Below are 23,325 nucleotides of genomic sequence, written 5' to 3' on the forward strand. Positions count from 1 at the left end.
TGCAGGTTCCTATGATGTTTTTAATATATTTCTTAATTGTATTTCACTATTAATATACTTCTTAATTGTATTTTAGTTCAACAATTACTTTGATAAAATACACATTTTGTGATGTGCAAATGGCTTTAGATACCTATTAGGTCCATAAATGAGCCTATAGCACAGGGGTCTGCAAGGTTTACCTCGCCTGGGCTGGTTCACTCCAGTGGAAATCCCTCCGTGGGCAGGACCGCGCATGTGCATGAATGCGCCTGTCCGCTATTTCCAGCGTCTGCGCAGACACAATTTCCAGTGCTGCAGAAGCGAGTCCCCGTGCTGTGCTGGTTTAGCTCAGCACGCAGGGACTCGCCAAGCTGGCGGCTCGGTTCGCGGGCGGCTCGTGGGCCGGTTCAAGGACCCCCCGTGGGCTGCTTGTGGCCCATGGGCCGCAGGTTGCCAACCCCTGCTATAGCATATATTGGGACCCAGGTGGCGCTGTGGGCTAAACCACTGAGCCTAGGGCTTGCTGATCAGAAGGTCGGCGGTTCGAATCCCTGTGACTGGGTGAGCTCCCATTGCTTGGTCCCAGCTCCTGCCAACCTAGCAGTTCGAAAGCATGTCAAAATGCAAGTAGATAAATAGGAACCACTATAGCGGGAAGGTAAACGGCGTTTCCATGTGCTGCTCTGGTTTGCCAGAAGCGGCTGTCATGCTGGCCACATGACCCGGAAGCTATACGCTGGCTCCCTCGGCCAATAATGCGAGATGAGCGCGCAACCCCAGAGTCGGTCACGACTGGACCTAATGGTCAGGGGTCCCTTTACCTTTATAGCATATACAGTATTCAGCACCAAAAACATAGCATATATTCAGCACCAAAAACAGCGACAATTTGTTGTTGACAAAGGACAGCTGGACATATAAAGGGCTGCATTACCTCCAGTAGCTTAGGGCATGGGTAGGCAAACTAAGGCCCAGGGGCCGGATCTGGCCCAATCACCTTCTAAATCCGGCCCACAGACGGTCCGGGAATCAGTGTTTTTTTTTACATGAGTAGAATGTGTCCTTTTATTTAAAATGCATCTCTGGGTTATTTGTGGGGCATAGGAATTTGTTCACCCCCCCCCCAATATAGCCCGGCCCTCCACAAGGTCTGAGGGATTTGGACTGGCCCCCTGCTGAAAAAGTTTGCTGACGCCTGGCTTAGGGCCTCATCAAACCTAAATCTGGCCCTGGATTGATTGCTACCAATTTGAATGGAAAGATGCTTTTCACAGGGTAGGGGGCACCAATGGTGCATTGATGGGACCAAGAGGGTGGTGATCCCAAAATTCTTCTTCTTGTTATTTAGTCGTTTAGTCGTGTCCGACTCTTCGTGACCCCATGGACCATAGCACGCCAGGCACTCCTGTCTTGCACTGCCTCCCGCAGTTTGGTCAAACTCATGTTGGTGGCTTCGAGAACACTGTCCAACCATCTCATCCTCTGTCGTCCCCTTCTCCTAGTGCCCTCAATCTTTCCCAACATCAGGGTCTTTTCCAAGGATTCTTCTCTTCTCATGAGGTGGCCAAAGTCTTGGAGCCTCAGCTTCAGGATCTGTCCTTCCAGTGAGCACTCAGGGCTGATTTCCTTCAGAATGGATAGGTTTGATCTTCTTGCAGTCCATGGGACTCTCAAGAGTCTCCTCCAGCACCATAATTTTAAAAAGCGGAAACTAAAATGATGGAGTACGTGGAGGGTAAAATGCTACTGATGGGAGGCTTAAATGGAGTGTGTGACCCAAAAATGGACAGAACAGGGAAAGGAAAAGACAAAAGGAAAGGGAAATTACCTCAAACATTTTTCAATATGACAAAAAAGCCTGGATATGAAGGACGCTTGGAAGTTTAAAAATGAAATTGAATGGATAAGAAAGAGAAGGAAGAGTTACATCAATTGACAGGCCTAGAAATAATAAAAAAGGTAAAGTATCTAGAAATCTGGATAACACCTAAAAGCTTAAATCTGTATGACAATAACTATAAGAAAATATGGAAAGAAATTTAAAAGGAGATGGAAGTATGGAATAAATTACATCTATCACTTTGGGGCAGAGTATCAGTTGTAAAAATGAACCTACTTCCTAAGTTGATGTTTCTGTTCCAAACTATACCAATCTTGGGGGGCGTAAAATGCTTTACTGAATGGGAAAAGGACATAACAAAGTTTATATGGAACGGTAAGAGTCCAAGAATAAAGTACCAGCTGCTAACAGACAGGAAAGAGAGGGGGGATTTGCTCTCCCAAATTGAGAGTTGTACCATGCGGCAGCGGGCCTAGTTAAAGGAATGGGTAACTCAGAAAAATCCAGAAATATTAGATCTGGAAGGTGTGGGAAATCGATTTGGCTGGCACTTTTACCTACTTTACGATAAGGTTAAAGTCCACAAGGGTTTCCTGAACCACTTAGTAAGAAAATCATTATACCTGATATGGGTAAAATAGAAAGGAATTTTGGAACCCAGGATCCCCTTGTTGACATCACCAATAAATGTTGTAACAGTTAAGAAACTATATCCGGAATCCTAACTGCAGACTAAAGCTGAACCTGATTTAAACTTGAAAGAAAAAATGTAAACAGAAGTTCAGAATTGTGCGATAAGATAAGGTTAATATATAGATTACAGAGAGAATAATTGGAAGTTATCACAAAGGTGTGGATTGTACATATAGAGAGATGTAATGGTTTTTAAAGAAAGAAATTAATAAAGATCTATTTTTTAAATAATAAAAAAAGAATGGATAGGTAGGGTTTTATCTTCTTGCAGTCCACGGGACTCTCAAGAGTCTCCTCCAGCACCAGAATTCCAAAATTAGGGATTTGCAAATCCCAGGGAGTTGCAAAAAAAAAGGGGGGGCCACGTCGTCTCCAACCCCGTAAATCTGGGATTTGCACTGGGAAGCTGGAGGGAGGAGCCGCGTTGCAAAACAAAAAGGAGAGCGACGTTTTGCAAGCCGGGAAGGCGAAGAAGCAGTTGGACGGACCGGGTCTTGGGCTTTGCAGCCGGGTTGCCAACTGACCCGAAGGAAGCCCCGCCCTCGGCTGCTCTTGTGCCTCCCGATGCCCTGTGTGACGTCGGGGAAGGGAGGAGCCGCGTTGCACAAAAAGGGAAGAAAGAAGCTTTGGTGTGTTTTTTTGCAAGAAAGGCCAGGCGCTTTGCAGCCGGGTTGCCAACGCACCCGAAGAAAACGCACTGGCTGCTCCTGTGCCTTCCGCCGCTCTGTGACGTCGGGGAAGGGAGGAGCCGCGTTGCAAGGAAGAAAGGCTTTTCTTGCACACTTGGCAGCTTCGCCTCTGCAGCCAGGTTGCCAACTGACCCGGAGGATAAGCCTGGACTGCTGCTGCTGCTGCGCCCCTTGCCGCGGAAGCTACTTGCTCCAGGATGGAGGTAAAAGCGCCTCTGCCTTTTTGCAATGCACCGCCTGCCTGCCTGCCTGCCCCGAGCAGGCCGGGCTCCCTTTCCCCCTCGCCGCTGCCGCCTGGCCCTTTGTTCCCCTGCGCGGGCCGGGCGCCATGGAGGCGCGCGTAAAGCTCCGGCCCGCATCGCCTTTTTGCTAGGCGTTGCCGGGGGCCGCCCGCGCCCTCCAAGAGAGGAAAAAGGGAGAGAGATCGCTGCTGGTGGAGAAAACATGTCGGGATTCGAACTCAGAGCAGCGGCAACTTGGCCCCGGGCATGAGTGGTCCAGCAGCTCACTCAAGGTTGCGGATCCTAGCCGCCAGCTGCTCTCTAAAAATCATCATCATCACCATCGGTTTTTCTAGAAAAATTGGTTTCTGAGCTCACCATGAACACCTCCCTCGTTCTCTTAGAAGAGGGGCTGGAACCGAGTTCTGGTTGAAAGGAAGCCCTGATGATGATGATGATGGTTTATAAATTTTCATTTTGCAACGTATCCGCAGCAGATCGAAGAGTCATTGCAACAGACAGAAAGTAAAGGATGAACAAAATTATACAAAGAGGCAAGCAGAATGTGGCGCCCGCCCTGTGGAACGCCCTCCCATCAGATGTCAAGGAAATAAACAACTCTCTGACTTTTGGAAGACATCTGAAGGCAGCCCTGTTTAGGGAGGTTTTTAATATTTGATGCGTTATTGTATTTTAATCTTTTGCTGGAAGCCGCCCAGAGTGGCTGGTGGAACCCAGCCAGATGGATGGGGTATAAATATTATTATTATTATTATTATTATTATTATTATTATTATTGGGGCAGGGGTTAGAATAGCAAAGCTATGAATGCCCTAAACTCAAGGAAGGTAGAATCATATAAAAAAGGAGGTTCTAGTCCTGGTCGAAATCTCAGATTATTTGTCATTTTCTCCATGACAGCTCTATTCCAGAGTGAGCAGCCTTAAGCGTTTGGTGTAAAATTTTGGGCTGCTTTCCACTGAGCTGCAATTGCTATTCGTGCCGCCAAGATAATATGTCCTTTTGACAACACATTTCCATTGGTATTGCCGAAAATAATCAGTAACATTTGGGACAGTAGCTGCCTCAGTCATACTTGCCGTTGCTGTCAAAAGGCAATCCCGAAAATCTTGCACCAAATTTCTTTGGAATTTAATTTATTTCTTGCATTTTTATCCCACTTTTTTTTGGGAAGGCACTCAAGTTGGGGCCTACATGGTTCTCTCCCCTCCTTGTTTTATCTTTGCAACAACCCTGTGAGGTAGTTTGGGCTGAGACGCCGTGAGTGGCGCATTGGTGGCACACCCAGTGAGCTTCGTGGCTGAGTGAGGATTCGAACCCTGGTCTCTCCCAGATCCTGGTCAGACACTCCCAGTGCTACAGGTTTGTTGTAGGGATTGAATGAGGAGGGGGAGAGCCACTTCCAGCTCTTTGCAGAAAGGCAATTAATAATAATACTAATAAATAATAAGAATATTAGTAATAGTAATTTCATCCAGATTTGTCTTTTAAAAAAATCATCTTCATTTAACATCAATTAACACATAACTCATAACTTTAACTTAGACAATACTCATAATACAGACAATATATATTACCCACATTAAAACATAAACACACCTTCGACACTAACTTCCGATTTTTCTCAATGTACTATTTTACATTTTGTTAATCTGTACACGGTTCGTTATTATTTTATAACTTTCCAATTTCTTTCTTTTTTTTAAAAAAAACCCTGTTATTCACTTTCTTTGTATTTCAAGATTCATTCTAAGTCTGCCAGTTTACCTTTGCCACAATAGTTTTTAAGGTATTCTTTAAACATTATCCATTCTTCATTAACTTCCTGTACTGAGTTTCCTCTTAATCTCCTTGTCATCCTTGCGAGTTGTAAATATTCTATCATTTTTGCTTGCCAGTCGGTTTTTGTGGGGATTACATCACTTTTCCAGTTCTTCGCTATTAAAATCCTAGCCGCTGTGGTTGCGTACATGAAAAGTGGTCTAAAATTTCTCTTAATTTCCGTGGACATGATTCCTAATAGGAAGGCGTCCGGGTGTTGTTTTTTTTTTGTAAATGAGAATTTAAATATCTTTTTAAGTTCATCATATATGTTTCCCAAAATTCTCTTCTTCTCTTACACTCCCACCACATTGGCATAAATATACCTACCCCATTTTTACACCTCCAACAAACCTCTGAACTGTTCTTATACATCTTGGCCAATTTGGCCGTGGTTAGGTACCATCGGTATAATAATAATAATAATAATAATAATAATAATAATAATAATAATAATAATAATAATAAATTTATTATTTGTACCTTGCCCATCTGGCTGGGTTTCCCCAGCCTCTCTGGGCAGCTTCCAACAAAGATTAAAAATACACTAAATTAAATTAAATTACATTAATGCCATATTCCAGAAAATCTGAGGCGGTCGTAGGGTTTGTTTTTGGGGTGAGGAGGGCTGTGTTGCAAGAGGGATGTTGGCTTCCATCACAGCTTGTGACTTCCTGCATTTCCGGGGGATGGACTGGATGGCCTTTGGGGTTCCCTTCCCACGATTCTACGTCCTCGTTTCTGCAGGTGACCTTCGAGGACGTGGCCGTCTACTTCTGCCGGGAAGAGTGGGCGGAATTAATTCCATGGCAGAAGGAACTCTACCGGGGCGTGATGGTGGAAAACTACGAGGCAGTCCTTTCCGTGGGTAAATATAACGCCACCTGCCGCTCTTTTTTCATTTGCAGAGCCCATTAGTTACTCAGAGGTAGACTGCTTCTGCCTGTGGAGGCTCAACTTAGCTCTCATGGCTGCTGTTTGATGGAGAGGCCCATCGTCCTCCATGAATTTCCCTTTCTTTATCATATTTTAAAAAATTGATTTACAGACAATTTAACAAATTCAGTTCAGTTTACAATACAATAACCCCTTAGCATTTTGTCTTTTTAATCCTTACTTGCCGTGATGTTTCTGTTCAAATCCTTTTCTCTACTGCCTTAAATTCTCTGCTACTAATTTCTATTACATATATTCTACTTTACATTCCTTTATCATTCTCATTCCTTTGCTGAGATTTCCAGACCTGCCTGCAATTTCATTTGACTCAGGTAATCTGAAAAAGGGTCCATGAAATTTCTCCGCAAGTATCGTTTTGCCTAATAGAACAGATCAAGGGGCATTTTCACCCAGGCTCTGAGAGTTCTTCCTTCTCACGGAACGTGCCCAGCTGCAAACGGAGCACAAAATTCATGGTATTTTCACAGCACCTAAGACTGAGAGATAGACTGCCCCTGGCTGTGGAGGTTCTGTTAAGCAGCCATCAGAAATACTGCTGAAATAAAATGAAAATGTCTCTCTCTCCCACGCAGGCCACTTGTCTGTGAAACCGGAAATCATCAGCAAAATCGAACGGGAGGAGGCTGAGCTGTGCATCGGAGAGTTTTGGAAGCCGCCCCAGTGGAGAGACCCTTCGGGCCAGTGGCTAGGTCAGTGGTCCATGTTGCATTCTGGTTCCCCCACTCTCTTTTTGAAAGCTGCACAACAGCCCTTTGAGGTTGGCCTCCGGCCTCAAATTCACCCTGCAGGATCTTTGCAGCCAGGAGGACTTAACCGTATAGCTCAGTGCTGGAGCACAAGCTTTTCAGGCAGAAGATTAGCTGGTCCAGCCCTTGAGATCTCCAGGTGGGATTGGGAGACAGCCCTGCTGGAAAACTGCTGCCAGTCAGTGCAGACATCATTGAGCTAGGCAGGCCAATAGATCTGATATAGCAGAAGGCGACTTCCTGAGCCAAATTGTCAATCAGACCCTTTTCCAGAACCATGAGGACTAGAATATTGTTTTATTTTTAGGGGAAGGAGCTGCCGCCGGCCGGTGTAAACATCCCTAGGTGGCCCAATAGATCCGGGTTGGTCCGAGGCGACTTCCTCTGTTTCCGCAAAGGTTCATGAGAGTTGCACGCTGCCAAGTGGGACGATGGGGGGGTTCTCCTTTTGGGGAGGGAAAGAGGAGGTGTTGCAAAGGGCCCCGCCACTTCCCCTAGCCCAGGCCGCGATGGTGGGGCTCTCATCCCAGCCTACCTCGCAGGGTTGTTGTTGAGACACCAACACGGGAGGGCACGCCTTGCGGGAAAGTCTTTAAAATATCCAGCACACTCCCATCTTTCAGAATCTTTGCAGGCTTAAAGGGACCATCATACACACGTTCTGGCTTTGACGCTATTGACCGCTGCATTACGCAGAAGCAATACTGGGGTGCCCTTGGGTTGGTGGATGGCGGCTAACAGATTGAGGTTGAATCCTGACAAGACAGAAGTACTGTTTTGGGGGGACGGGGTGGGCAGGTGTGAGGGACTCCCTGGTCTTGAATGGGGTAACTGTGCCCCTGAAGGACCAGGTGTGCAGCCTAGGAGTCATTTTGGACTCACAGCTGTCCATGGAGGCACAGGTTAATTCTATGTCCAGGGGGGCTGTCTACCAGCTCCATCTGGTACACAGGCTGAGACCCTACCTGCCTGCAGACTGTCTCGCCAGAGTGGTGCATGCTCTGGTTATCTCCCTCTTGGACTACTGCAATGCGCTCTACTGGGGCTACCTTTGAAGGTGACCCGGAAACTGCAATTAATCCAGAATGTGGCAGCTAGACTGGTGACTGGGAGCGGCCGCCGAGACCACATAACACCGGTCTTGAAAGATCTACATTGGCTCCCAGTACGTTTCCGAGCACAATTCAAAGTGTTGCTGCTGACCTTGAAAGCCCTAAACGGCCTCATTCCTATATACCTGAAGGAACGTCTCCACCCCCACCGTTCTGCCCGGACACTGAGGTCCAGCGCTGAGGGCCTTCTGGCAGTTCCCTCACTGCGGGAAGCAAAGCTACAGGGAACCAGGCAGAGGGCCTTCTCGGTGGTGGCACCCGCCCTGTGGAAAGCCCTTCCATTGGAGGTCAGGGAGATGAACAACTACTTGACATTTAGAAAACACCTAAAGGCAGCCCTGTTTAGGGAAGTTTTTAATCTGTGATATTTTAATGTATTTTTGTTTTTGTTGGAAGCCGCCCAGAGTGGCGGGGGAAACCCAGCCAGATGGGCAGGGTATAAATAATAATAATAATTAATAATAATAATTCTGAAGGATCAGATGGTTTTGCACTCATATAGACGAGGGTGAAAGGTTGTTTTCTGCTGCTCCAGAGAAGCGGACACAGAGCAATGGATTCAAACTACAAGAAAGAAGATTCCACCTAAAGATTAGGAAGAACTTCCTGACAGTAAGAGCTGTTCGGCAGTGGAATTTGCTGCCAAGGAGTGGGGTGGAGTCTCCTTCTTTGGAGGTCTTTAAGCGGAGGCTTGACAGCCATCTGTGAGGAATGCTTTGGTGGTGTTTCCTGCTTGGCAGGGGGTTGGACTGGATGGCTCTTCCAACTCTACGATTCTATGATTCTGTTGATTTCGCAATTGGAGATGAAAATATGTACACAGGACTTCTAGTATTACTGGCTGGTTGCACCTTTTTAGCCACTGATTGCGCAGAACTGACAGGCGAAGATGAGGCCGTAGTAGTACTAGCAAGCATTTCCTCCTCTTGTGCAGGTTTTGATACAGAGCGGACCCCCCTCTCCCTTCTCACCTTTCTGCCGCCACCTCCTACTGAAGGTACCTGCAGAGGTACTGAACCTGGGAGTTTGTGTGACGCTATCTGGTGATTCTATCTTCTGGTCTACGGCCAGATTATTTCTCTTGTACTCCCTTATGGTTCAGCTCTATTCTCTGTCAAACCTTTGGAAAGTCGGGAGGCGAACGCAACCGTCGATAAAGCGCCTCTCCGTCCTGCCGGCAGGTGAAACTCGGAAAATTAGAATATCGTCAAAAAGTGCAGTTATTTCAGTAACGCAATTTAAAAGGTGAAACCAATATAGGAGATAGATGCATGACATGCAAAGCAAGATATGTCAAGCCTTCATATGTGGCAATTGTAATTATTTGTCGTTAGGCGGGTCAATTATAAATGGAATGTAATTAATGAAATGTAATAGCGATGTGGACCCAGGTGGTGCTGTGGGTTAAACCCCTGAGCCTAGGGCTTGCTGATCAGAAGGTCGGTGGTTCGAATCCCTGTGACGGGGTGAGCTCCCGTTGCTCGGTCCCAGCTCCTGCCAACCTAGCAGTTTGAAAGCACATCAAAGTGCAAGTAGATAAATAGGAACCTCTCCGGCGGGAAGCTAAGCGGCGTTTCCGTGTGCTGCTCTGGTTCGCCAGAAGCGGCTTAGTCATGCTGGCCACATGACCTGGAAGCTATACGCCGGCTCCCTCGGCCAATAATGTGAGATGAGCGCGCAACCCCAGAGTCGGTCACGACTGGACCTAATGGTCAGGGGTCCCTTTACCTTTAATAGTGATGTTTATTTTTGTATTGTTGTACCCTGTTTCTCATATTTTAAGACATACCCATAAAATAAGCCATAGCAGGATTTTTAAGCATTCAAGGAATATAAGCCATACCCCGAAAATAAGACATAGTGATAGGTGCAGCAGCAATGCCGGCCATGGCAGGAGGAGGAGGAAAAAAATAAGACATCCCTTGAAAATAAGCCATAGTGTGTTTTTTTGAGGAAAAAATAAATATAAGACATGTCTTATAATATGAGAAACACGGTAACACTTTGTTTTATTACTGTGGAATTTCCTAAAGAAAGCATTTGTGAAAATAAAAATGAGAAGTTGCATTACTGAAATAAATGCACTTTTGGACGATATTCTGATTTTCCAAGTTTCACCTGTATGTGTCTCCCTTTCCTTTCTTCTCAGCAGGAGATTGCATCAGGATGGCAGACGATGAAGACCTCGAAAGAGCAGCCCCCACCCGCCGGCGGCGTGGGCGAAGGAAGAAGGTCCCGTCTTCAGAAACGGAGAAGCAGGCGGCGATTGTGCCCCCCAAGGACGAGGGCGCCCCAAAGTTGACGCTGAAGATGAAACCTCCCAAGTGCCCCGAGTGCGGCAAGAGCTTCCTGAGCAACGTGGCGATGGCCATCCACATCCGGACGCACACCGGGGAGCGGCCCTTCAGGTGCCACCTGTGCCCCAAGGGCTTCCCCTCGCGGGGGGACCTGAAGCGGCACATCAAGACCCACCTGCGCCCCAAAAGGAGCCCGCCTCCCCCCGTGGAGGCCGCCTGCGGGGGCAAGAAGCGCCTGGCCGCCAAGCTGCAGCTGCTGAGCCACCTGGAGCGCCCGCCGGACCCCCAGAAGCCCCACGTGTGTGACCAGTGTGGGAAGGGCTTTGGCACGCCGCAGAGCCTCCGCAAGCACTGGGGGACACACTCCACCGAGCGCCCCTTCGCCTGCGCCCTGTGCGGGAGCCGCTTCCGCCTGAAGCAGATCCTGGCGGCGCACATGGACTGCCACGCCACCGAGCGCCCCTACTCGTGCCCGGAGTGCGGGAAGACCTTCGTGCAGGAGCGCGGCCTCCGCATCCACCAGCTTGTCCACACGGGCGAGAAGTGCTTCTCGTGCGAGGCCTGCGGGCGCCGCTTCGCCTACAAGCAGCACCTGCTCAAGCACCTCCGCCTGCACACCGGGGAACGGCCCTACTCGTGCGCCGAGTGCGGGAAGACCTTCCGGGACCGGGCGACGCTCAGCATCCACAACCGGATGCACACCGGCGAGCGCCCCTACCTCTGCCCGTTCTGCGGCAAGGCCTGCCGGCAGAAGCAGCACCTCAACAGCCACCTGAAGGTGCACCGGGGACAGGTCCTCCCGCCCAGCGACGGCACGGGCCGGGCCCTGCAGAAGGCCTTGTCGAAGGAGAAGCCCCACGCCTGCCCCAAGTGCGAGAAGCGCTTCCGCGACAAGCGGGTCATGAGGGCCCATCTGCTGACTCACGGCGAAGAGTCCTCGTCCGCCGGGGACACCGGCCCGACCCGGGCAGAGGCGAGATCCGCCGGCGGGAGAGGCGGGGGTCGGAAGCAGCCCTCCTCTCTGCGTGCAGCTGCCCCCCCTGAAAAGTTGCCTTTTGGGTGTGCTCATTGCGGGAGGAAGTTTCCGCAGCGGAAATCCCTCCTGTTGCATCAAAGGAGCCACAGGTGAGGAGAGAGAGCTCCCACTGAGAGTCCAGTCCTGGTGTCCTGTTGGAAGGGAGCATTGCATTTTGACAGCAGAACATCACACTGAGCAAGTCACACCTCATGAAGAAAGCAACTCGTGTCGTGCCCTCTGATTAGTTCCCAAGACCGAAAGTCCCCGTCACCGCAGGGCTTTCCCCAAGCAATCGGAGACGGCGCCTGCAAGAAGCCTTATCTCTCCCCTGCCCTTTTCATGCCTCTTCTGGTTCTGGGAGAGCATGGCAGAGGTAAGCTTGTTACAGCAGGAGGAGACCCCAGCCTGACCCATCTCTGCTTCTAAGCCTCCCTCTCCTTCTTCAGCTTCTGCCTCTGAGTCTGGACTCCTCTCTGCCACAGACTCTTCCCGCTCACTAAGCCCTGTTGCCTTCTGACACCTCCTCTTCCCAGTCTCCTCCTCCTTCCCATTCATCACTGTCCCACCCACCCCCCCTCCCCAGGCTCTGAGCCTTCTTCCCTTGGGGGTTCGCCAGCTGGTTCCTGCCCCCATTCCGCTATGTCCAACAATTCCATGATAGATTAAAACATGCCAACCTGCTTGGTTCCCAAACCTTTTTGGCCACCCCCCCCCCCCCGGGACAATGCAGGAGTTGCTCCTTTGGGGATGAAGTTAAACCATTGGAGAGTTACAGCAGCTGCAGTGGCTGCAGAGACCGAAGCAGGAAGGAGAGACATGTTTTGTTGCAGTTGGGGCAGAGGAAGACGCCCGGTTGTGCTGCTGCGGATACACCTATAAAAAGCATTATTCAGCATAGCGGTCTGCGTGACGCACTGTGGAAGATAACAGCACCATAAAATTCAAAAGACAAATGCTCAGTTGCAGGTATTCAAAATGCAGTTGCACCTGTTTAGTTTAAGTAAGTCAACAAAACAGGATTTGGACTGGTGGTTCCCGCTTTTAAAAGTTTGATAGTCATTTACTCCCCTCTTGAGCCATCCCCCTCTTGAGTCACTGGCCCAGCCTGAAAAGGGCCCATGGGAATGTCCAACTGGGACATGGCCTTTTTTCCTTTAATGATCCTTCTATGTGGGCCAGACCCCTCTCTATCCTAAAGGTAAAGGGACCCCTGACCATTAGGTCCAGTCGTGACCAACTCTGGGGTTGCGCGCTCATCTCGCATTATTGGCCGAGGGAGCCGGCGTATAGCTTCCAGGTCATGTGGCCAGCATGACAAAGCCGCTTCTGGCAAACCAGAGCAGCACATGGAAACGCCGTTTACCTTCCCACTGTAGCGGTTCCTATTTGTCTACTTGCATTTTGATGTGCTTTCGAACTGCTACCGTGTTTCTCCTAAAATAAGACGTGCCTCTAAAATAAGCCATGGCACGATCTTTTAAAGGCAAAAAAAATAAGACATCCCCCAAAAATAAGACACGTTGGGGGGTACCGGTACCTACCCGACCCAGCGGGAGCCGGCAAACGCAGCAGCGCACGCCGCGCCTAGCCCCAGCCCAGCGGGAGTCCCAGCACAGCAACGCGCCGAGCTCCGACTGAACGGGCCCCAGGACCCGGCAGCGGGCGGTGCGCAAAGCCGCAGGAGCCGGCAGCAGCCCCAGCCGCGCCGCGCCGCGTCAAGCCCAGGGACCCAGCAGTGGGCTCAGCGGGCGGCGCACAAAGCCCAGGACCCGGCAGGAGCCGGCAGCAGCCCCAGCCGCACCACACCACACCGCGTCAAGCCCAGGGACCCAGCAGTGGGCTCAGCGGGTGGCGCAAGAAAGCCCCGTACCATACTTACGGTAACAATGCTGTACCATGCTTAATAAAAAAATAAGACATCCCCGAAAATAAGCCGCGATGTGTTTTTTTATAGGAAAAATAAATATAAGACGTGTCTTATTTTAGGAGAAACACGTAGGTTGGCAGGAGCTGGGACCAAGCAACGGGAGCTCACCCCGTCACAGGGATTCGAACCGCTGACCTTCTGATCAGCAAGCCCTAGGCTCAGTGGTTTAACCACAGCGCCACCTGGGTCTCTCTATCCTGCCCCCCCCCCAATTCCTTGTGTTTCTAGAAGTTATGTTCAAGCAGAGGTGGAGAATTCCCCTCCCCCAATAGATTTTACTCAAGTTTGAAAAAAGATATGCAAATGTCAATATCAAAATACCCAGTATCTTGGAATATCAGAGACAAACCAATTAAACAAAAACAAACTGAAAAGGGGGAAAGAAAAAGGAGAACTTCAAAATGAGTCAAAAAATCCACGCCAACAATTCTGCATTCTATAAACCGATGTTTTCTTCAATCCTCAAACCCTGATCTCATCTCACAAGTTGATTTTCTTTTTCACACAAAAGCTCCATAAGAAGTAGTAAATATCGACAATGATTTTTCTCTTAATATGAAACATCAATTTCGCCATCTCAGCTAGCAGCCATTCTTCCTTGACAGAGCCAACAGGCTGTTTTCGCCCCAGACCAGCGCTAAGAGACAGTGGGGAAGATAAATCTAGGTTGGTGGCCACCACTGCCTCCTGTGGCAGGGAGTTCCACAAGTTCAACTATTATTATTAATGCATCGTTTACGCATTCTTCACCCCAAGTTCCCAGGGTGTGTTACAGCATTAAAAACAACATTAAAAACCATTTGAAACTGCGCTCCGTGAGTTGCTTCCTTTTCTCTGTCCTGACAGGAGATGTGAAAGTGAATTGGTGTTTACATGCCAGAGGGGAAGCTGCCTTGGTCTGTTGCAGGAAATGCCAGGTCAGAGGCTAACGGCACCTTCAGAGAGCCAGGAATGTTAAGCAGCCAGGTCAGAAGGAAAGGAAATGGGGAAAGGGCAGGTGGCGAGAATGATCCCATTGGCAAGAGATTGCATTTCGACCTCTTCACGTATCCCAATGCAACCGTTCTGTCTTCCAAGTACATTACGGTGATCTTCAAACTGCTGTAGATTGTAATAATTGTAATTTCTGTATTTTAATATTTTGTTGGAGGCCGCCCAGAGTGGCTGGGGGAACCCGGCCAGATGGGCGGGGTATAAATAATAAATTATTATTATTATTATTATTATTATTATTATTATTATTATTATTGTTATTATTGTTATTATTATTATTATTAATTCGTTGTTATTTGTAAAGTTAGTGGCTTAAAGGAGAGCAAGAAAAATTCTAACAGTGGCAGTCAATAAAATTTCCTAGAACGTAAATTGTATAGCTATATATCTCAGAGTCGAGCAATATACAAAAAGAGAATGTCAGAATTCTCAAGGTGCCGTGAAACACTTTTTGTGGTATTTTAAGTGAAACGATGGAAGTTTCTGGATTCAGAGCACATTATTTGAAGTGCAACAAGGAGCTGTTTCAAATAAACATTTACCATATATTCTGGCGTATAAGACGACTGGGCGTATAAGACGACCCCCAACTTTCCCAGTTAAAATATAGAGTTTGGGATATTCTCGCCATATAAGAAATACGACCCGGTGTATAAGACGACCCCCGACTTTTGAGAAGATTTTCCTGGGTTAAAAAGTAGTCTTATACGCAGGAATATACAGTACTGTATATAAAACGAGCAAGAACTTTCTGAGTTCCCTAGGCTGCAACCCAACGCCCACCATAAAACACAGGAAGCTCCCTTATACTGAGATATAGCTAGTCCTATATTGTCTACACTGACTGGCAGCAGCTCCTGGATTTCAGAGGAGGGACGTTTCCAGCCTCTACCAGGAGAAGCTGGTTATGGCACCTGGGTCCTTTGCAGGCAGGGCAGATGGTCTGCCACTGATTTATGGCCTTCCCAAACAAGACCTGTCCTTATGCCGAGTCAGGCCATGGTTCCATGTAGCTTAGTATTACCTGCACTGACTGGCAGCAGCAGTGTTCAATGCTACTCCTATTCACAGCAGACCCCTTGGGATTAATGAACCTGAGTGAGTCGTGTCCGTTAACTTCAAAGGTTGTATTCTGAGTAGGGATAGCAGTGAATATCTTACCCCAAGGTTTCAGGCTGCTGCTGTTTCTCCCAGCCTAGTGGGAGACTGAGCCCGGGACAGGTAAGTTGACCTGTGTAGTAGTAGTAGTAGTAGTAATAATAATAATAATAATATATTATTTATACCCCGCCCACCTGGCTGGGTTTTCCCAGCCACTCTGGGTGGCTTCCAACAGAAATTTAAATTCTATTAAACATTAAAAGCTTCCCTAAACAGGGCTGCCTTCAGATCATAGATCATAGAATCACCTTCCAGCTTGTCTGTATCCTTCTTGAACTGTGGTGCCCAGAACTGGACACAGTACTCCAGGTGAGGTCTGACCTGAGCAGATGCCTTCTAAAAGTCTGGTACCCGTAGTTGTTTTTCTTTTTGACACCTGGTGGGAGGGCGTTCCACAGGGTGGGTGCCACCACCGAGAAGGCCCTCTGCCTGGTTCCCTGTAACTTGGCTTCTCGCAGGGAGGGAACCGCCAGAAGGCCCTCGGTGCTGGACCTCAGTGTCCGGGGGCTGAATGATGGGGGTGGAGACGCTCCTTCAGGTATACTGGGCCGAGGCCATTCAGGGCTTTCAAGGTCAGCACCAACACTTTGAATTGTGCTTGGAAACGTACTGTAGGATTGCACTTTTAACGTTGCCCAGTAATGGTGTTTGCTGTGTTTGCAAACCAATCTAGAAACTGAACTGCGCAATCCCATGCCTGTTTCTTCTCAAGTCAGTCCCGTTGGGATAGAAAGAGCTTGCAGTACACCTAGTCTAGTAGCATCTTGTTCTCACAACGGGGGAGAACACAACTGGGGGCTGACCGGGGACCAGAAAGCAGGATTCAACGCTCCACTCCTGTGGCTCCCAGCAACTGGAATCGCCCCCACCCTCTTCTAAAGCCGTCTAAGTTGGTGTCCGCCCCCCTGCTTCCTGTGGCAGTGAGTTCCCCAGCTGAACTCCGCGCTGAGGACTTCTTTCTATCTGCCCTGAACCTTCCTGCAACATTCAACTTGCCTCGGGATTTCAAGGAGGCTTCCTCCCTGCAGCGGTGGATCTCGGGGTTTCAAATTCCAGGTGCCCTCGCTCTCTCTGTGCGAAGCCCACATTCTGCGCCCACCCTGCTCCCCTAAATGCGCCTCTGCTCCCTGCGCCTTCAGGATCGCAGCAGCCTGCGCGGCTAGGCCACCCGGGGAGGGTCTGCAGGAGGCAGTGCGAAGGCAGAGAAACTGGAAAAGCCCACCCCCCAAAAAAAATTTTTTTAAGCTCCCCCATGAGCTGGCCCTGCAAGCTGAGCGCGCGGCGGGCGAGGCGAAGGGCGGGTGCGCGTATTTGGGCACCTCCTCGCTCTCCAGCTCCTTGCAAGGGAGGCGCTTCGGGGGACCCTGTGGAGCCCCTTCTTCCCCGCTGGATGCCCAGCCCAGCCTGGCCGGAGGGCGCCTCCTCTCGCCTTCCTCCGTCCCTCCCTCCGCCGGCCGAAGCGGATCCGGTTCACGAGCCGGACGGCGGGTGGCTCTCGCCGGCCTCTCCGCGCACCTCGGATCCGCCTCCGGAGGCGCCCGCTCGCCTGGGCGCTTCGCATCCCGAGGAGGAGATGCTCGGCCCGGTAGGACCCCTCCCCCTCGTCCCCGCACCCTTTGCCCTTCTCTGGATCCCCGGGCCGGACCGAGAGAAGGGACCGGCCCGGCGGAAGCGCCCGCTTTGGCCGGCGGACAAAGACGCGCGTGCCTCTGCGCGCGTGCGGAGGGCCCCGGCTCCGGAAGGAGAGGGGGAAGAGCCGGGGAAAGCGAGTCGCCCCACGCAAGGCGAGACGTCTCCCCAAAGCTCTCCTTATATACCAAGTCAGGCCATGGTCTATGTAGCTTAGTATTGTCGACACGGGCCGGCAGCAGCTCTGCCGGGGTTGAAGAGCAGACCTTTCCCAACCCAATTTTTTATTTTATTCATAAATTATAGCCTTTCACCATGGGCATAGCCAGGATTTTTGTTAGGGGGGCAGGTTTTGTTGGGGGGCAGAACCTCTGATTTGTATTGATTTAGGGGGGGCAGCTGCTCCCGTACCGCCCCTTCACCCGAAGATCTCAGGGCATAAAATGCAAAATAAAAACGCAAACAGATGCTGAGATGCTGTGGGTCCTTCTACATGCCCAGCAGGTGCTCCCCCACTGAGCTATGGTCACTCCCTCTCAGAGCCAGACCATCGCTTCATTTATTTTTTATTTATTCGATTTATATACAGCCCTTGGTCAAAAGATCTCGGAGCGGTTCACAAGATGAAAACACGAGATAGCTCTGGACATGTAAAAGGGGGAAAGAGTACAGTATTGGAAAATAATCCATAATGAATTGGGGGGGGGGGATTTAGAAGTACTTTCCCCCAGAAAACCAGAGTCCTTTCCGTTGGGGATAATTCAGATGGAAATTCCCAGATGTCAAAACTGGTTATTTATATATGCCACCACCGTAGTCCGTGTTTTGTTAGCCCCCAAATGGAAAACGAGCGAGGCCCCAACCAAAGTAGAGTGGCAACTTAAACTGATGGAATATGCACAGCTTGCATAAGCGAATTTATAGAATAAGCGAACAAGAGGAACATACGTTTAAAGAAGATTGGAAAATGTTTATTGAATATATGGGGGGGGGGAACTGTGTACACTCGAAAACGCTGGCAACATTAAGATAAACGCCGGCTCCCTCGGCCTGTAAAGCGAGATGAGCGTCGCAATCCCAGAGTCGTTTGCGACTGGACTTAACGGTCAGGGGTCCCTTTACCTTTTTTAAAAAATTATTAAGCTCTAACTTAAAATGATTGTGGGCCCATGACTTACATCATAGGAGCCTACACAACACAAAACACTGTTGCCGTATGTAGGTTTTATTTGATTTGATTTTTAACTTATATTTTGGAAATGTACATCCAGTTTTTTTTTTCCTTTAATTTTTTTTTGGGGGGGTGTCCTCAAGAGAGTGGGGCCCTAAGCTAGAGCTTGTTTAGCTTAGACGTAAATCCGGCTCTGCTCTCTTATCTTCCATCCCAAAGGAGTTACCATAACCCACACTGGAGCCCACGTGAGGGCAGGGAGGGGGCAGGTAGTCAATTAATAAGGTAACTGGGTTGGCCAATGATGGGCAACCTTTTGAGCTTGGTGTGTCAAAATTTGCCAAAAAACCAATCATAACTTGGGTGGTGTGTCACTTCGAGGAAAAAAACCATAATTTCATGATATTTATAGTTTAAATAACAAAAATGTATAACTGTAATATATAAACCAAAAACTATTTAACAAAACCAAAAACCCCTTATTTATTGCAAAGTGCCCAGAGTTGTTGAGCTTTTTGGGGGAGCTGCTGACCAAAGTTTTGGAGGTTTCTTGGGGGGTGCAAAAGTTGCTTTGCTTTTTTGGGAGGGGGGAAGAGAACAGAACTAAATGACGAATAATACCTTCGCTGGAACTAACACGCAGCACTGACATAGTCTGCCAAAGTGCCAAAAAACCCAGCACAGAATGGCTTAAAAAATGAACGCTGTTACACCCAATCATCGTCTGCCAAAGCGCCAGAAAAAAGCACAGAAAGGGTTAAAAAACCAATCTCTGGCTACCAGCAGCAACAACAAAGGATCGGAGACAAGCTGTAGCGTGAGGAGGAGCGGGAGAACAAATGGGGGAGGGAACAACAGCGTGAATGGGCCGATGGGGCGCGTGCCAGCAGTGAGGGCTCTGCGTGTCTCGTCTGACACGCATGTCATAGGTTCGCCATCACTGGGGTTGGCAATTCCCCAGGTCTTGGGGAGGGATGCTTTGCTGAGTTGGGCTTCCTCTGTCATCGCAGGTGACGCTGAAGGACGTCACGGTCTCCTTCTCCCCGGAAGAGTGGGCAGGGCTGCAGGCGTGGCAGCGACGGCTCCACCGCGACGTCATGCGAGAGAACTACGAACTGCTCACCTCCCTGGGTAAGGCTGATGGCTTCCTCGCGACACTTAACTGGCCGCAGGGAACACGGAAGCAAACCTGAGCGTCACCGTCCGCAATAGAAGGGGAATTCAATTTTGCGTGCATCTGAACAGGGACCTGCCCACTTCTCAAACTGGCCTGCAAACCGAAGCACAGCTCACCTTCCCGATTCACACGCCTCTGAATTTTGCGACACAAAGTTCTCCAAGTGTCTCTTACGTGCGAGAATGCCTCAGTTTGTGTGTATAAAGGTGCAAATGTCGGCGAAAGCCATAAACTAGTCATGCATTGCGTTACTGGAAATTGCTTGCAAAAATGTGAGAGTCAGACAAAAAGGTGTTTGATGAGAGTAAATTTGCACTACAGCGAAGATGGCTTTTCATGAAGATTTATTTTGGAAACAAAAGCAGATTGCTGCAGAAATGATGCTTCTAGTGGCTTCTGTTTTTGTAGGCCACTTTGAGTCATTGTGAGTAAAGTGACAACAACAACAACAACAGTTATGATGTTCTGGTTGGTGAAGCCCTTCTTAACACAGCGCAGAGTTAAGCTGTGGAACTCCCTGCCACAGGCTCTCAGTGGCTGCTAGCTATGCTGGCTATTCTCTGCTTTCACAGCTGCTGGCAACCACATGCAGGGAGGCAGCTCCCGCACTCGGATCCTGCTTGTGGGCTTCCTCCCATTGGGGCATCTAGTTGGCCACGGTGAGGAAAGGATGCAGGAATAGAGGGGCCCCACTTGGCCTTCTGCTGTCCTCCCTGTTACCTGTAGAGTGGTGAGAGAGCCTTGATAAGCAATGGTGGAAAAGACTCAACTTGGCACAGTGGCGGAGCATCCTTTGCTGGTGCCCGGGGCCAAGTGGAGCCCGCACAGCCTGCCTGCTTGCCTGCCTGTGCAGTGGGGAGCCCTGTTGGCCAACACGGCCCTGCTTTGAGGGGCACATTCATGGCGCAACAGGGCTGGGCACAAAGTGCTGCTGGGCTCATGGGGCATCGTGATTAATGTGCCCCCCAAACCGAACCCAGGGTGACGGCCTCCCCCCACCCCCAGCCCTGCCTCTGCTACGTCACTGGATTGGCAAGACTGCTTTGCAACTTCTCCCTTTTCCTTTTGCAGGGTGCGACCTGCGAGTCAAGGATGAAGAAGGGGAGGAGGGGCTCTTCTCGGGGCACTGGAAGCCTGAGGGCCAGACCTCGCGTCCGCAGCAAAACAGCGGCAGCAACATGGCTGGCAAGCCTGCGGGTGGGGCGGGACTCCTGTCTCAGGGGCTGCCTGGCGCCGAAGGAGGAAGAGATCCCGTGGGGGAAGTGACGTCACCATGCCCCCTAAGCTGCCCGGACTGTGGAAAGTGCTTCAAGAGCAAAACTGCTTGCTTGACGCACCAGCGCATCCACACCGGCGAGCGCCCCTTTGGCTGCCCCGAGTGCGGGCGGCGCTTCACCCAGCAGCAGCACCTGGGCACCCACCTGCGGGTGCACGGCGGGGAGCGCCCCTTCTCCTGCGGCGAGTGCGGTGCCGCCTTCCGGCTGCAGAAGCTGCTGCTGACGCACCGGCGCAAGGCGCACTCCGGGGAGCCGCCTCTGGCGTGCGCCGACTGCGGGAAACTGTTCAGCCACAAGCACCACCTGCTGACGCACCAGCGGGTGCACACGGGCGAGCGCCCCTTCCCCTGCTCCGAGTGCGGGAAGCGCTTCACCCAGAAGCACCACCTGCAGACCCACCAGCGGGGGCACTCGGGGGACCGCCCCTTCCCCTGCCCAGAGTGCGGGAAGGCCTTCAAGGACCGGGCAGGGGTGCTGATGCACCGCATCGTCCACACGGGCGCCAAGCCGTTCGCGTGCCAGTGCTGCGCCAAGATCTTCAGCCACAAGCACCACCTCGTGATCCACCAGCGCGTCCACACGGGCGAGAAGCCCTTCGCGTGCCAGCTCTGCCGCAAGCGCTTCACCCAGAAGCACCACCTGCTCAGCCACGAGCGCGTCCACACGGGCGAGCGCCCCTACGGCTGCCCCGAGTGCCCGCGCAGCTTCAAGGACCGCATCACCCTCAAGCTGCACGTGCGGCTCCACACGGGCGAGAAGCCCTTCTCCTGTGGGCGATGCGGAGAGAGCTTCCGCCTGCGCAAGGCCCTGCTCTCCCACCAGAGGGCGCACGATGCCCCCGCCCAGCTCATCTGCACCGAGTGCGGGGAGAGCTTCCCGCGCATGCGCAGCCTGGCCGCCCACAGGAGGAGGGCGCACCCAGCAGCAGTGGCCCACGGGGCTGGCACACAGCCCGGACTGGACGGCCACTCGTGCCCCCCGGCTGAGTCGCAGGCCGACGGGGAGAGAGCGGCAGATGCCCCACCCGGACCCTGAGGGCACATGGCAGAAAGGGAAGAAGAGGAGAAGAGTTTGGATTTGATATCCCACTTTATCACTACCCTAAGGAGTCTCAAAGCGGCTAACATTCTCCTTTCCCTTCCTCCCCCACCACAAACACTCTGTGAGGTGAGTGGGGCTGAGAGACTTCCGAGAAGTGTGACTAGCCCAAGGTCACCCAGCAGCTGCATGTGGAGGAGCAGGGAAGCGAATCCGGTTCACCAGATTACGAGTCCACCGCTCTTAACCACTACACCACACTGGCTCTCAAGAAGGGCAACCTGGGCCCTGGCACACACGCTCCAGCTGCAAAGATGCCAGCGCAGGATTCCTAGGTTGGGTGGACAAGGGAATGCGGCTCCCGTCTTTCATGGCATCATAGAATTGGAAGGAGCCCAAAGGGTCATCCATCCCAACCCGCTGCAATACCCCTTTCTCATTGTCCTTTTCGTTTTGGAAATTTTTGTCAGCATTCCTCCCCCCCCCCCCCCCGATCAAAATCGAGGCCCTCCCTTTTCCCAGCTTCCCAGTTCTGCTTTGTTGCAGCACCGACTGGTTATTGCAGGAGCAGCTACACCTAGGGATCCAGTGTGGCCTAGTGGTTAGAGCAGTGCTTTTCAAACTTGGGACTACAACTCCCATCGTCCCTAGCTAGCAGGGGCGGTGGTCAGGAATGATGGGAGTTGTAGTCCAACGACCGCCGAGGACCCAAGTTGGAGAAACGCTGGGCTAGAGTGTCAGAGCTCGTGGCGGCGTTCACAGTCCCCCTTTCTCCTGCAGATGCCCCATTTTGTCCCAACAACAACAACCCTGGGAGGTAGGCTGAGAGACAGCGACTGGCCCCGAAGGTCCCCCCCCCCGTGAGCTGCATGGCCCAGTGGGGATTTGAACCCAGGCCCGTGTCCAACCCTCTTGACCCCTGCACCACCAGACTGCGGTGTGGAGGAGCTCAGCCTTCAGGGAGAGGCTCAGTGCTCAGGATTGTAAATGCTCCCCTCGTGGTCCCTTCCTTGCTTGCCAAACGAGAGCCCTGGAAAGTGGGCCACCTCACCAACCCGTCTCAGTTCTAAGAGACAAGAAATTTGGGCAGCTCTTTCCGATTCGGATCATCGAGTTGGAAGGGACCCTCGAGGGTCATCTAGCCCAACCCCCTGCAATGCAGATGTAAGGGGGAGAGAGTACAGAGTACCTCCCCCTATCATCAAGAGCAGCCCCTCCCCGAGCAGCGAAGGAAGCACAGGCTCAGGGGAGGGCAGTCAGGACACGGAGAGAGAGTGCCCGGGCTCAGGCAGGAGGAAAGAGCCCAGACTCCACAGGCGGGAGGAGAGAGAAGGGGAAAAGGGGGAGAGGGAAAACATGGAACGCAGACCCTTTCCTCCGGTTCCGGAATTACGTAAAAGACGAAAGGGGAGGAGATTCAGTGTCCCGCGACTTTTATGTTGGGGACGTTCGCGCCGGGGGGCACTTCCGGATTCTGCATCGGAGTAAGAAGACATGTTTCTACACCTTCCTCACTGTACATAGCAGCACCAATAAACACGTTATGGAAAAGTAA

At 50.9% G+C, this 23,325-nt stretch overlaps 2 protein-coding genes across 3 annotated transcripts; both read left to right on the forward strand.

The window, feature by feature from the left end:
- The first annotated feature begins 114 nt into the window (after positions 1 to 114).
- Positions 115 to 12,466, forward strand: LOC118092054 (uncharacterized). 2 transcript variants are annotated; one of them, XM_035129787.3, is made up of 4 exons: positions 115 to 3,407; positions 6,015 to 6,135; positions 6,797 to 6,913; positions 10,232 to 12,466. In XM_035129787.3, the coding sequence occupies exons 1-4, from the start codon at positions 3,402 to 3,404 to the stop codon at positions 11,506 to 11,508; spliced, it is 1,521 nt and encodes a 506-aa protein (XP_034985678.2). In that variant the 5' UTR covers positions 115 to 3,401; the 3' UTR covers positions 11,509 to 12,466. The 2 variants fall into 2 exon arrangements, with proteins under 2 accessions (XP_034985678.2, XP_060136493.2); XM_060280510.2 differs by having other exon boundaries at positions 10,235 to 12,466.
- Positions 12,467 to 16,868: 4,402 nt separating this feature from the next.
- LOC118092052 (uncharacterized) lies at positions 16,869 to 23,325 on the forward strand. Its single transcript, XM_060281072.2, has 3 exons — positions 16,869 to 17,063; positions 19,289 to 19,409; positions 20,527 to 23,325. The coding sequence occupies exons 1-3, from the start codon at positions 16,869 to 16,871 to the stop codon at positions 21,765 to 21,767; spliced, it is 1,557 nt and encodes a 518-aa protein (XP_060137055.2). The 3' UTR covers positions 21,768 to 23,325.

Source organism: Zootoca vivipara, chromosome 11 (assembly GCF_965207765.1).
Source record: "Zootoca vivipara chromosome 11, rZooViv2.hap1.1, whole genome shotgun sequence".
Classification (NCBI taxonomy): domain Eukaryota; kingdom Metazoa; phylum Chordata; class Lepidosauria; order Squamata; family Lacertidae; genus Zootoca; species Zootoca vivipara.

Excerpts from the sequence above, each read along its gene's own strand:
- LOC118092054 (XM_035129787.3), top strand. Across the intron at positions 6,136-6,796 it reads CGAGGCAGTCCTTTCCGTGG|GCCACTTGTCTGTGAAACCG; the intron begins GTAAATATAACG and ends TCTCCCACGCAG. Across the intron at positions 6,914-10,231 it reads CCCTTCGGGCCAGTGGCTAG|CAGGAGATTGCATCAGGATG; the intron begins GTCAGTGGTCCA and ends CTTTCTTCTCAG.
- LOC118092052 (XM_060281072.2), top strand. The coding sequence starts at position 16,869 with ATGCCCAGCCCAGCCTGGCCGGAGGGCGCCTCCTCTCGCCTTCCTCCG. Across the intron at positions 17,064-19,288 it reads AGGAGGAGATGCTCGGCCCG|GTGACGCTGAAGGACGTCAC; the intron begins GTAGGACCCCTC and ends CTGTCATCGCAG. Across the intron at positions 19,410-20,526 it reads CGAACTGCTCACCTCCCTGG|GGTGCGACCTGCGAGTCAAG; the intron begins GTAAGGCTGATG and ends TTCCTTTTGCAG.